This window comes from Lygodium microphyllum, chromosome 27 (assembly GCF_053477565.2).
Source record: "Lygodium microphyllum isolate KBCC chromosome 27, Lygodium_microphyllum_v1.1.10, whole genome shotgun sequence".
NCBI lineage: Eukaryota > Viridiplantae > Streptophyta > Polypodiopsida > Schizaeales > Lygodiaceae > Lygodium > Lygodium microphyllum.
Window position 1 is genome coordinate 93,267,475 of NC_141161.1, and position 14,279 is coordinate 93,281,753.

At 38.3% G+C, this 14,279-nt stretch overlaps 1 protein-coding gene across 1 annotated transcript in view; it reads left to right on the plus strand.

The window, feature by feature from the left end:
- Positions 1-488: 488 nt before the first annotated feature.
- LOC148012607 (GTP binding Elongation factor Tu family protein) overlaps positions 489-14,279 on the plus strand; it is a 38,065-nt gene continuing 24,274 nt past the window's right edge. The window contains exon 1 of the mRNA XM_087669093.1: positions 489-807. Coding sequence (XP_087525219.1) covers positions 608-807 — 200 coding nt within the window. The 5' untranslated portion in view covers positions 489-607. The remainder of the gene's footprint in view (positions 808-14,279) is intronic.

Below are 14,279 nucleotides of genomic sequence, written 5' to 3' on the forward strand. Positions count from 1 at the left end.
GGTGTGCCAAATATGATTGCGAGAAATAGTACAATGTACATGGGTGTGAGTGCTCTCACAAAATAATACAATTAGAATAATGATGGGTCCATGAATTAATACAAGTGCCCAAGTATAATACACTGAAGCTCCAAAAGTAATACACCAAAGCTCCAAAAATAATACACTGAAGCTCTGACAATGATAATCTTGTAGAAAATAAATTTGGAACTTTGACATTGACTTGCTTTTGACTTTGTTGTCTAGATTTCTTGTTTTTTAGTTGATATCGAGGCAACTGGTTTTGTGTAAGGTATATGTGAAGTCTTGTCTCAAACTCAAACTGCTGAATTACATCACAATTATACTAAAAGACAAGTAGTTTTGACTGTGTGTACCAGGACATGGGTGGACAAGAGAATCGTCAAGAAAATTGAGCCCAGGAGAATCATCTTAAATAAAATTAGTTAATAAGGACTGTCTTTCCAAAGGCATTACTATTACAGCATGTAACCATGGGTGATTAGGGGTTTTTGGTACTCTAGAGGCCTCTGCGAGAGGGTTTTTGGTGCATTTGCGGGTTGAAAGGGTTTCTCTCTCTACGCCGCTGTCGCTGCTGCTGTTGTCGATGGCGATGGCTGCTGTTGCTGCGTCTGCCTCATCAAGGGCCTCACGGGCTCGCTCTCTGCTCTGGAAGTGCCACCCCGCCGGATCCTTCGTTGTTTGTCGACGCGCCTTGGCACCTGCGCTCGACATTGATGGCTTCCTCGACAAGGTCCCCTTGCTGGAGCCTTCTTTGTCTCGATCCATGGCTACATTTGTTCGAACGTATGTGCCCTGACCTGATTCCCTTTTACTATTTCTGCGAAAGAAGCATTTACTTGAACAGCTAGAGAGCTTTCTCTAGGTCAAAACACAACGTGCAGGAACATGCGCGATAAATGACTTGCATTTCTCTTTATTGATTGCCTGGAAAGAGGAGACCGCGTCACTGCGTCTCAGTCATTTAAAGGGATTAATCATACATCCACGTAACGACAGGAAGTGCTTCACTGGAGAGAGAGAGAGAGAGAGAGAGAGAGAGAGAGAGAGAGAGAGAGAGAGAGAGAGAGAGAGAGAGAGAGACCACAGCTGTGGAATCTGCCCGCCACCGATTTATTTCTTGCCCCATCACTAAGAAAGTCTGGTTATTTTTGTCGGTTGTTTGGCAAGGAGTGGTTGGTTTCACCTTGCGCCCCTTTGATTGGGTTTTTGGGCAGCCCAAATACCCCACTCCGGCACAGCCACATATGAAGCTCATGTATCACTTTCTTCGATATTGGGGCTGTTGGCATAACTGGACCATTCGGAATGCTTTTCTTTTTGACTCCGCCTATAATGTTCAGCGGCATATTGCGAGGCTTAAGGGCCTTTTGTATTGGCAGTTAGATCTTCTCCAGCATTCTGATTTGCTCTCTAGGGAGGACTTACGTCCCTGGCATATGGCAATTTCCTCCGCGTCTTTGCCTTGACCTTGTAACTTGTAGTACTTAGAACCTCTTCACATGATGGCTTAGATTATCGTCATGTATCTTGTAATCAAGTAATCTTGTATTTTTTTCGTAATTAATACAATTACCTTTTATGGAGAGAGAGAGAGAGAGAGAGAGAGAGAGAGAGAGAGAGAGAGAGAGGTTTCGCTTTACTGCCTTTCATGGAACTGGAGATGCGGAATTATTATCACATCATCCTTAAAGTGGCGAATAAAAGGCCAACCTTTCGTGTATACATTCAGAAGGCAATTGTTCGATAGCGATTGTATGTCACTGCTCTCCGTAGTTGGTTGAAAACTATGGAGTTTGGCTGATACTCACGTGGACATGAAAGCATGTTATTGGCTAAGGTGTGTATTGAACTAGCTTTTTATTGATTTATCTACCAGTTTGAGACCTTGTCCCATATCAAGTGTCTAAGTAGCAACAATGTAGCCCTGGATAGTGTGCTAGCATTTAAGACCTTGTAGGAAATTGGTTAAGACCTTCCATGAGGTTTTGGCCTTATAATATCAAGGGTATGAAATCCTGTGTTTGCTTGATGCAATTTGCAGCTGTTCCCCATATTAGAAGGAACTTTCGATGGAGCCACTTTGTTTGCTGGCTAAATTGCAACTATAGTTTCGGTTGAGAGAATTGTAGGGTTTCTTCAAAATTGGCATGTTTTTGGAGCTGGGATATTGTATTGTATTGGAATTTGGCGTTGTTATATCCTAGCTTCCTTATGTATCTCTTTACTAGCCAACATGTATTGTAGGTGCTTATGTGGTCAGTTGTGGTTTGCAGCTGCTAGGTGTTATGTTCCTGCTGTTTGGGTTGTATGGTATTGCTTAAGGCTCCTAGATGGCCTAGTTTGCAATTTGTTGACTTGTGGTAGATAGTGGATGGAATTTGGCTAGCTTTGGTCTCTTCATGGTGGTGTCTTTGAGTTGCCCTAGTATTTTATAATTGTACAATATCTTTAGTTGCCCTTTATTGTCGTCTATGAGGACCCAATAAATGTGATACCTTGGATGGTTCATGGAGCTGCGTTTTGTTGTAGCATTGTCATCTCAAACTTTGTTTGTGTAGTACATGGCTTTTGAAAAGGCTAAAGGTATTGTTACAAGTCTTTAAAGGTTGAGTGGAGTAGTATCTTGCGATTTTCACCTAGACCTCGTGTCCTCTAAATATACACTCATTTAGAAAAGAATTTGATGATCTTACTAGTCATTTCAATAGTTTTGGTATATATAAAAGATAAATTGGTTTCACAATAATATGCATATGTTGTATCGACGAGCTTGAGTTGTGTACTCATCTTGTGTGTGTCGAATCTTGGCAATAGTATGTATTTCAATATATAGGTGCAACATTAGGATGGGTATATGTTTATAATAGTTATGAAAAGTAGTTCAAATTCAGGAAATTGCTTCTTTGAATTGCCTTTACATAATGAAAACATACATTTTCATCAAAATGGTTTAGCTATATGGCCTTGAATATGCCAAAGATCTTATAAAGTAACCTTGGGCTATAAATAGGCCCTTATATTTCCTTTGTTGATAGCTTTGATTCATGAACCACTCATGGCCACATATCTATAAGTCATCAACTCATGAATGCATTTGCTTGTTCGACAACATTTTGAACTACCAATTGTGAGTTCACTATTTAGTCTCGATGAGCTTATTTGGGTTGTGCTTGTGCTACCATTCAGCTTGTTGCCTTTTGTTATATTGACTTTTCCAGAATGGGTGGTTTTTAGAGTTACAAAGCTTTCCACTAGGACATTGACCTATTTATAAACCTTGCTAGGGCCGAGGGGCTTGTTAAGAAATGGATTTTGGATTGCTCTAAAAAGGATAGAAGAATAGAAAACTCCTAAGATTTAGACACCATTTAAAGAAAGTGGTTTTTGCATGATAACATTATTTCTAAATTTGATTTCATAGCTTACTTCTCTCAAGGGAGAGATCTTGAAGATCAATAATTGTGTGTCACATGAGCTTTCAAGTGTCCACACTTTCTAACATGTGGTTGGATATGCTTATCTCCACATGTTTTTATTTTTGTTAGAATTATGTTTCTAAACTTTTCAATAGCTTTCAATTTTGAGAAGCCACTTTTCAACCTGTTAGGAACCATGAATGAAGTTGCTATGCATGAACAACCTCAATGGAATTTGGATCGCACAGACTGTATACTATGTGCTTGAGTTACAATTCCAATATGGAGTTGTCTACCTATAGATCGTTCCATGCAAGGAGAATCTTAATCCTGGTAGATTGCCATGTTGACGGCAAAGTGCATATTCAAGTGTAGATAAGCTTTCCATTTTGTTGTTTCAAGATCAGGAAGATGGTTTTAGGTTTAGGATTTAATTTTAGGTTCTAGCTAATTTATCCATAGTGCCCCATTGAGTGTGTACGTGTAACATAGGTTCTTACCTATATGAGGTCACAAACTTGTAGTTTCTAGGTAATGTATTTGGGCAATGTCGACGTGTAAGTGCCCATATGCCAAGTGGAAGATGCGAGGGTAATGTGGTTTGAGTGCCATAGGATGGATGATGGCATGGCATGTACAGGTGCAGCTATGTGAGTAGATGCTTATAGTCAAGTATTTTAATTGCATTTTTGGTAATACATCAGGACATTAATTGTGACTTGGAAAAAGCTGTGTTGTTTGTTTAAAAGTCGAGGTTGTGCTTACTATCATTGTTGTGGAATGTGCTTATCAATAATATTGATTACATTAAAGATCGTGACTTTGAAGCGAAGTAGCACAATTTTACCAAGCAAAAGGTGAGAGTTCATGATTAAGGTAACTTGAGATATTTGTGGCTTGATTGTGTGATCAAGGCAAGTTGTGCAGCATGTAAAGACCTATCTTGGACATGACAATGTGCTGTCTTTGCGGATTTGAAGTGAAGAGTGGTTTATCCTATTTGGGCTAGGGATTTGATTGCCTTTTGCGATTGATGTAATTGCCATAATATACAATTTTAGGGTCTCTTTTGACTTTTGGATTTTCTCATATTTTTGTAGTCATTCATTTAAGATTTAGTGTCTAAAAGTTGGCATATAGATTAAGTCTTGGTCATTGGGCAAAGAAAAAGTGATTAGAGTTAAGGGATTGTAAAAATTCGTATTTCTTCTTCATAGCAGCTGCTCAAGGATTTTGCTACCATGAAGGCTTTGTATGAAGAGATGGTGGAGGTGATGCACATGTAGGTGGTGGTGCTTGGGTAAGAGCTTTGAAGTTCTTGTTGGTTGATGGTCTCCTCCTTTGTAGGTAGGTTTTTGCTATGGGAGGTGAGTGGATTGAATGTTGGATTGAGTGGAGGAATATGCAGTCCTTAATTCAGCATATAAGGAGGTCAATGTTGTAGGCTCTCTAGGCCACCACTCAAAAAGGAAGAATGGCCACCCAAAAGAATTTTCATCCATCAAGTATTTATGTTATGAAATGTGCTAAGTAGGATTGCTCGCTTACTCCTCATATGTCAAGTTCTTTTGTTCTTTCCTATCCTTAAAACAAGATAATTTGAGCCACCTTGTTTGTAATCATGATACGTATCATTCCATGTCTCTATTTGTATCCATTGCTTGGTTATGAGCCTTACTTCTGAGTTAGTAAGCAAGGAATTTAGGAGCTCTAGACTAATCATGTTTGTTAGTCTCTTTCAACCTTGCATATTAGATGGGGGTAACACGTCGGTCTTTGCTCTGAGCCTTATTGTTGTCCACATGAGTTTGTAGCTTTAGTCATTTAGCTTTGGTTATCTAGGTTTGGATGGTGGCTTTTTATATTAACAAGTGACACTCCTCAATTAGCCAATTGTATTTAGGGGTGTCTACATTTGGTGAGTTAGATTAGATAATCTTGTGGCTCTTCATCTAGTTCTTTGACTATTTTAGACCAATTGTTAGCCTTCTAATGCATGATGTAGAGGCATTAGTTTGTTGTCATTATTAGCATTGGATACAGTCCCTATGAAGATATGGTAGGTATGCACTAAGGAAACACAGCATGTACAACCATGATTGAAATGCAAAGACTGAGATTGACAAGCAAAACACAAACCCTAAACGGAAAATTCAAAGGGAATACTCAAAACTCAAACACAGAGACAAACATAGAGAGAAGAAACATTGAAGTGAACGAATGCTATAAATGAATGTAAGAGTGTATAGAGTGCCTAAGGATAGAGCGATGGAGTGTTGGAGAGCGATGTCTATCAGAGATGGATCTCAAGTGTTGTGACCACCAATCAGAGTGATGGAGTGGGAGAAACACCAAACATTGATCACCAGAGTGTGAGGAGACTAAGGCGACTGTAGAAGATGATATTTGATGATGTGGGCAAGGCTATAAAACGTAGCAGTAGAACATAGTAAAATGCTGCAATAGAATGTCACAATAAAACGCAGCAGTAAAATACAATAGTAGAGAGGGCATTGGATAGTAGGTGGTAGCGGTGGATGAAGACACCAAGCATTGAGGGAGTTGAGAAAGGTGTGGTAGCTGATGCAAGGGTAGGACCACCACGTGAATGAAGATTATTGGTTAAAATTTTGACAAGAGGAGTGAGAACCTGTACAAAAGGGATAAGGTTGAATGGTGGATAGCCTGTCTATTTATAGATGTCGAAGGGGTCACTTTTGTTCTTGGTCTCCAACCAACTTTAAAGTGTTTAGCAAATGAACAATTCAGCCTAGTAAACATTAAAAATGATAGCTAGCAATTGAGCCCCTTATTTTTTGGAGCATTTGCTTTGACAATTGCCTTGCACACTCCCCATGCAATCCCACATCAGGATTTGTTATGATGAAATTGTAAAGGTCAATTTCTTCGTAAATTAGTTATTCAAAAAAGTGCACAAGGCTTGAGATTTTACCATTTGGATTGGAAAATTGTGTCAACACCTTGATTTCACCAAATTCTCGCGACAAATCTCTGAATTTTCTCTCTCTAGAGCATTCTTTCTATTTCTTTAGTTATTTCCTAGCTTTGCTCCAAGTTTTATAGCAATGTAGCCATTGGAGGTGGAGATTTTGGTGAATATTTACCATAAGCCCTAATTTACTGTAGAAACTATAGCCACCTTTAGAAGCATGCCTAGATTTAAAGGCTTTGGACTTAAATTTTCATAGCTGAAATTAGTGTATTTCAAAAGGATTCAAGAGGCCAGCCAACCAGCATTGTATTTGAGGCTAATTTACTTCCCAAGGAGCATGGGTGAAGGCCCCTGGCAAATTAAGGGGCAAATTGATTTGAAGGCTTATTGGTCATTCATGGTAGCAAGAGGCACTTGGATTAGTAAAAGAGGTTGAAAAATCTTAGTTGTACTCCATTCATTTGTAATATAAGTTAATACTGCAAGGGATGCCAAGTTTTGGGGCCAATTGAGTGTTGGTTGTTTAAGATTAAGTGGTAAAGTGTGTATTTCATTTTATATAAATTTACTTATTATTGTAATTAAGTGTTAATCAGGTCATTACCACCCTTTCAAAGAAGGAAGGCTAGTTTCAAGGAGATTGGAAGCACTTTTTTTGGCCCATGACCCGTGTCTTTGTACACATTCTTGTGGTTTGGTATATAGATTCCTTTTCCATAGTTCATTATTGCTCATTAGTTATTTATTCATATGTAGCCCATCACAACACTATCTAGCCAAATTCACGATGAAGTGTCCATCCATTTCTAGGGGAAAGTGAGGGCATCATAATTAAAATGACACATCCATGCCAAGTTTATAATATAATGCCAAGCTGATTGTGATATACTTAACAAAGGATACTCACTTCTTGAATTCACCATTGAGTGCCTATTCAACACAAGCACCTTTCGATCATACACACATTCATCATGAGATGGAGGTATCATAATATATATATGTCAAATGCATGACACATGCCAATCCACGTGTGTCGCCTTTTGAGTTCATGTATTCTCGATTCTTCTATTCAGTTCTTCATATTCACAATAACTCTATCTTTTTGTTTCCATAGCTCCATATTATCTTGAGAGTACTTGCATTGTTCATAGCCATAAGAGAGAGAGAACTAATCCCAACAGCCAAGAATGAGGGTTGGGGTTGCTAGGAAGAGAAAGAGGAGCTGAATATCACGATATATGCCGTGCTAAGGGCATTAGTATCTTGCGAATGTCTCAAGCTGCATCAATGACAAGGACACTACTTGTTTATATTGTGTGAGAAACTTTTAATGTAACTTAATCTAAGATGCACACTCATAATTTATTGAAAGTTTCATGGTGTACTTGTTTTCTTTGACTTGCTCTTGTACCACATAGTTTGTACACTTGTCCAAAATGCTTTGGTATTGGTGCAATGATCACCATTTGAAGAGCTAGGAGCACCAAAATTAGAGTTTATTTTAATTAGATCATTAAGGTCATTTCTCATTGGGTGATTGATATATGCCACCTAGGTGGCTTAACTTTTAAGCTTAGCTAGTGGTCATTATTTCTCACCTCTAAGCAAAGCAAGGAGTGTGGAAGGGTTGCCACGTTTGTAGTATTCTATTTGGGATTCATGGAGGCTAGAGCACTCTATGCATATGGTTGTGCTTGTATCTTTGCTCTTGTATCATAATTGCTAGCACAAATCACCACGAAAGGCTCATTGTCTTACGACAATCTCAACATAATCTCCTAGTATTTGATGGGTTGGTAAATGAGGATCCGATGTTGCACTTATAAGAATGCTCAGCTTTTGAAACTCAAAGTTGCTAGTTGAATTATTCCACCTACGACAAGGAGCTTTTGGCCTTATTTCACACTCACACCTTGAAAAGAGACGTACATTATTATTCATGGAAGTTTTTTGCATTAGTAAGCCCTATTAGTAAGTTTTGCTTATCTTCACATGCAACAATCACAATAATATACGCCTTCTTGTTAGTTGCAGTAGTAGTAGTTTTTCTCTATTCAGTTTCAAGATTGAGTATATGCAATGGAAGAAGAATGAAGTAATTGATTCATTGAGCTAGTTACCATAGGGCTAGGGTTTTTTTTTTTTTTTTTGGTGGGGTCAAATTTATTCACTTGTGTGAGAGAGTTATATGATTTTGATCTGGATATTGGTTTGGAAATGTAGACGTGTTAGCATGGGCCTTTTAGAATTTTTGCTAAATACTTGCATAGAGGTGGTGTTGTTACATGCTTTGTCTAAGTGCTATAAGATCCTACATGGCTATTATTCAATGGGAGATGCATGATACACCTATTGCATGGTGTATAGTGAGGGTCAACTTTTCAACATTTTTATAAGTCACGAATGAAGCAAGATATTCACGTGTATGTGAGGAATAGTTTATGTATATATTTACATAAGTTCTCGTGCAAAAGCTCATGTCTAAGATGCTCCATCACTATCAAAATATAAAAATGCTTTTGATCGTGGGATCCTCGTCAAAGGAAGTACTAAGTATTTGTTCAAAGCCTAAAATTGGCATTTGGAAATTATCCACCAAAGAGTAGTAATCATAAAGGCATTTGGAAATTATCCACTAAAGAGTAGTAATCACAAACTAACTTGCAAACTTGAAATAAATTAGAAAATAAACAAAAGAATTATTGAAGAGGAGAGCTAGAATACTCTTTATAGTAGACAACACGCGATAGGTCCCAAGGGTTGGTGTCACTTATGGTATTTTTTAATCATTATTCAAAGCTTTATAGAATCACAAGTGACTTGTTGTCACAAACATGTGCTCTCTCAATGCCAATGATTCATTATCCTAGACGTTGCTCCAACACATATGAATTTCCTCTCACCAACTTTGATCCAAATGTGTGGAAAATTTATCCATTCACTGTCTAACAAGTGCAATGCATATGCATACATTTTGTCCTCAGTCTAATTGACTTGCCAAAGTGACATTTGAGAGAAAACTTGGTTTCAAATTGTTATGGATATAAAAGAATATGTCATACATGCAAATCTCAATTTCAAATTGAATTGATTTGATGTACAAAGCCCTATCCTTTAATGCATTAATTATAATACTTTGTCATGACCTTTGCACACCCAATTCATTGATAATCGAGTAAATTTAGACTTGCATTGCTGCCAAAGCATACTAACATTTAATTTATGTCCAAAACCAAAGAGTAATTGTTGATCCTTGCTTTGTGCATTCCATTAGGTTTTAGCTTGTATCTCCTTAGTTTTCCATGCGTTTCCATGATGGAAGAGCTGCAATCTTGCTTCAATATGCTCCAAACTAGTTACAAATGGTTGTATTTTCAACAATTTCAAGCAACACAATTGATCCACAAGTGCTTAATGAACTTATCACATTCAATTTTGGCCTGCAATCAACTTTAAAGTGTTCAAAAAATGTAGTTGAATACTTTAGCATGCCAAACCGTACAATCAACAACCAACATTTGTATCCAATTTTTTGGAACATTTTGCTTTGAGAACTATTTTGCATAGTCTTTATATAATCCCATATGGTTCCTCTTACAAATTAGAGGGATTTCTAGTGATGAGATTGTGAGAAGGTTGATTTCTTTGTGACCAGAAAGTGCACAGGGCTAGAGATCTTAGAGAAAAATAGAGGATCTCAAATTGTTGTGCTATATTAATATGTTTTAATGCTATCTAGATTAAAACCAGTAGTAATTCTTGCTAACCGGATAGAGTCATGGAGTTTTGTCATGGGGACATGCATTTTTGATGCTTTGCTTGGCATTTGGCCTAGATATTGATTAAATGTGTCCACATGTGATGTGTAAGTCGATTAAGTCATAATTATGAGCCTAGAACCTTGAGATGTCAATGAGTGTCAAAAGACGAAAATTTTAATAAGTTATACTAGCTAGGTATTAGTAGGTACTTGGTGTTAGTTTTGGTCTAGGGCATTTAATTGGTCAATAAATGTCAATGGTGACGTTAGGAACTAGGCATTAATTAATTAATTAAGCTAGTTGAAGGACCAATTAATGCATAGGGCCACTTGAGAGTCAAAATGGCCAGTTGATTTAATTGTGGATGGGCATTTGAATTTTGTGGGTAGGGACAAAGGTTTGATATTAATTTTCAGAATTATAAATTTTAAGAATCAAATAAATGGTTGGAAAATCCATTTGGAAGGTTGCCACTTGGCAAAACCTTCCCATGCAAGTGAGGGAAGGATATGGAAGCTAGATCATATTGGAAGGGATCACATAGCCACAAATATACTGAGAATTAAATTACAACTACACAAGCGCTTGTTTTTGGAGGAGTTCTAGCCTTTAGAGAGTGCATTGAATGCAATTGATTGCTGATGAAGGGGTCCTAGGGGCAAGCAATAGTAGACTTGATCCTTCCAAGGGCTAGCAATTCCATGTTGGGCGTGTTGGAAAATGACAGCCAGCTATGGATGAGAGAAAATAGAGAGAATGAGAGTGTGTTGAAGCAAAAGAGTAGAGTGTACTTGTTGAATTGAAAGAATGAGAATGAAGGTGCAAGATAGGTCTAAGATGGACGTAGCTCTAACTCAACTAGAGTTAATTGATTCTAACTAACTCTAAGAGTGGTGACACAACTTATAACTTTAGTTGTATTCACACTAAGAATTGAAAAAGAACTACAAACTAAAACATTGGGCACTACCCATAGAATTGGCATATTCTAATACCCCTTGCAGTACCAATGTGGTAAAGTAGAGGAATGATCAATCACCAAAGGGTAGCAAGTTTAAGGACTTGCGAAAAGTCTCAACCTTCTCATGAGGTAGTGTCTTGGTGAAAATGTTTGCAACATTTTCGTGTGTAGGAACATATATCAAGTTGATCTCTCTTGCATAGCATCTCTCTTTGACATAATGGTAATGCACCTCAATATGTTTCGTGCGAGCATGAAACATAGGATTTGGTGCCACTGCAATAGCACTCCAATTCTTTGAAAGAATGGGTGCAAGTCCCTCCAATGGTAAATGTAGATCAGTCAACAATGTGCGCAACCATATACATTCCACTGTTGTTGTGAAGGCTGCCCTGTATTGAGCCTCAAAGGACGAGGTAGCCACTGGAGGCTGTTTCTTGCTTAGCCATGAAATGCATGAATGGCCCAAAAAGAAACAATGTCCACTAGTAGATTGCTTAGTGTTTGCATCACTGGCCCAATTTGAATCACTATAAGCTTGTAATTGCAAGTCTCTCCCCTTGGGAAATAGTAATGCATGTGATTGAGTAGAGTACCTTGCAAGTATTTGAAGATTTGCTTAACAGCTTGCCAATGTATAATTCGTGGGCTATGCATGTATGTGTTCACCTGAGATATTGCATATTGAATGTCAAGGCGTGTGTTGTAAAGATAAACAAGACAACCAATAGCCTGGCTGTAAATTGCAACATCAAACATCTCTTTACCATCATGTATAGACAACTTTAAGCTTGGCTCCATAGGAGTGCACATAGAGTTTGCAATCTTGCATATTAAACCTATGTAACAGCTTATCCACATACTGTGATTGTGACATGATGATACCATGCTGATTTTGGGTGAACTGAATTTCCAAATAATAATGTAGGCAGCCCATATTTGATGTAGCAATTGCATGTTTTAATTCAACCTTGAAATTTGCAAATTTTGCTTTTCAAGGTCTAGCGAGTAGCATGCCATCATCTACATAAAAGCTGATATTCAACAAGTTCCTCCCTTCTTCTTAATGTATGGGAGTGGGATGTTGGACTGTTTTTGAACCCTTTGTTGGCCAAATATGCATCAATTTTAGAGTACCATGCATGAGGAGGTTGTTTGAGACCATAAAGAGCTTTGTTTAGCTTGCGTACCATGTGCTCTTTCCCTTTCACCACAAACCTTGGAGGTTGTGACACACACATCCTCATGTAAATCCCCATTCAAGAATGTTGTCTTAATGTCCAATTGATGTACCTTCCAACCATAATTTGCAGCCATAGCAATTACCCATCTCACTGTACTCATATGGGATGTAGGAGCAAAAGTATCTTCATAATCTATGCCCTTCTTTTGTGCATAGCCTTTTTCTACCAACCGTGCTTTGTACTTGTCAATGGTACCATAAGCCTTGCGTTTGAGTTTAAAAACCCATTTTGTGCCAATGGTCTTCTTGCCAAGTGGTAAGTCCACAAGATCTCATGTAGAGTTAGTGGCAATAAAGTCTAGCTCATTTTACATGGTCTGCATCCAATGTACATCTTGCTGAGCTTTGTCCAAGAAAGTCGGCTCATCATTATCCAATAGTGAGCTTAGAAATACATGCTCATTACAATCTACTTTTGTAAAATCAGCCAAATAGGCTCCCCTTGCATCATGTGTTGCATATCTAGCGCCGCAGCAACAACTTGCTGTATTATGTCTGTCCGGCCATTTAGAGTAGGCACGGACTCCAAAGAAAGTGGCAAGAGACCCTCAAAGACATCACCAATGTCATGGGTGGTTGGCATTTGAAACTGATCATATGAAAGTGCAGCATTTTCAGCAAACATGACACCCCTTTTGACAAAAACTTTCTTTGTGTGTGGGTTATACAAGTGATAGCCCTTTCGAATCGTAGCCAGTAAATATGCATTTTACAGCCTTGTCATCAAGCTTCCTACGAAGCTCTTTTGGAACATGTGCATAGGCTATGCAACCTAACCGAAAGTAGTCAACCTTGGGTTTCTTGCCATGCCAAGCTTCAAATGGGGTGTTCGTCTTTAGTGCCTTAGTGGATGTACGATTCAACACATGATTTGCACACTGAAGGCCTTCTAACCAAAATTAATGAGGCAGCCCCTTACCTTTGAGCATACAATGTGTCATGTTTATAAGAGTGTGATTCTTCCTTTCAGCAATACCATTTTGTTGAGGAGTCATCTAATAGTGGCTTGATGCGTAATGCCATGATCAAGCGAATATGTCTCAAAAGCATAAGACGTGTACTCCCCTCCTCTATTCATGTGAAGTGTTTGCACTTTTCTGTCAGTTTTAGCCTCAAGCTTTGCAACAAGATGTTTAAAATGCATAAACACATCAGATTTTGCTTTCAGCCCATACACCCATGTATATTGAGGGTTGTTATACATGAATGTAACAAAGTAAAGATGACCTCCAAGTGTATGTGTCCTCATGGGATCACAAACATTAGAGTGAATACGCTGTAATTTTCGGATAGCACGCATCGCACCATTCTTTTTTGAAGGAAAATTTGTGCATCTTGCTCAAAATACATTCCTCGCATGCATGAGGAGGTGGAGTCTCCACTGGAGGCAATGCATCTACCATATGACACCTTTGAAGGGTCATCAAACTCCCAAAACTCATATGTCTATAGTGGGCATGCTATAGCTCTGCAATCTGCATAGTGGGTGATAGAGTAGTGATTGCAGAGCATCATGAGATTGTGCATCATAGGTATCCAACAAAAACAAACCCTTATACAGGGTCCCAGATAGCTTGAGTGCATACTCCATCTCGCTATCTTTGACAATGCATTTGTCATCCTCAAAGATGACCTGAAAGCCATGCTTGTTAAAAGTAGAAATAGACAACAAGTTTTTTTGTAATGCCAGGCACAAACAAGATTTGTAGTAGTAATAGTGATTGTCCCAGTGCCACAAACATCATAATTGCTGCTGTTTACACATGTAACACGCTTCCCAGTAGGGGCTGAATGCAAAGAGAAAAACAAACACTTTCTAGAAGTGATGGGTGTTCAAGCTCCACTGTCAAAATATCATGTTTACTGAGTTTCAGTAGCATTAAATGCTGAATCAACCATTGATGAATCATAACTGCAAGTC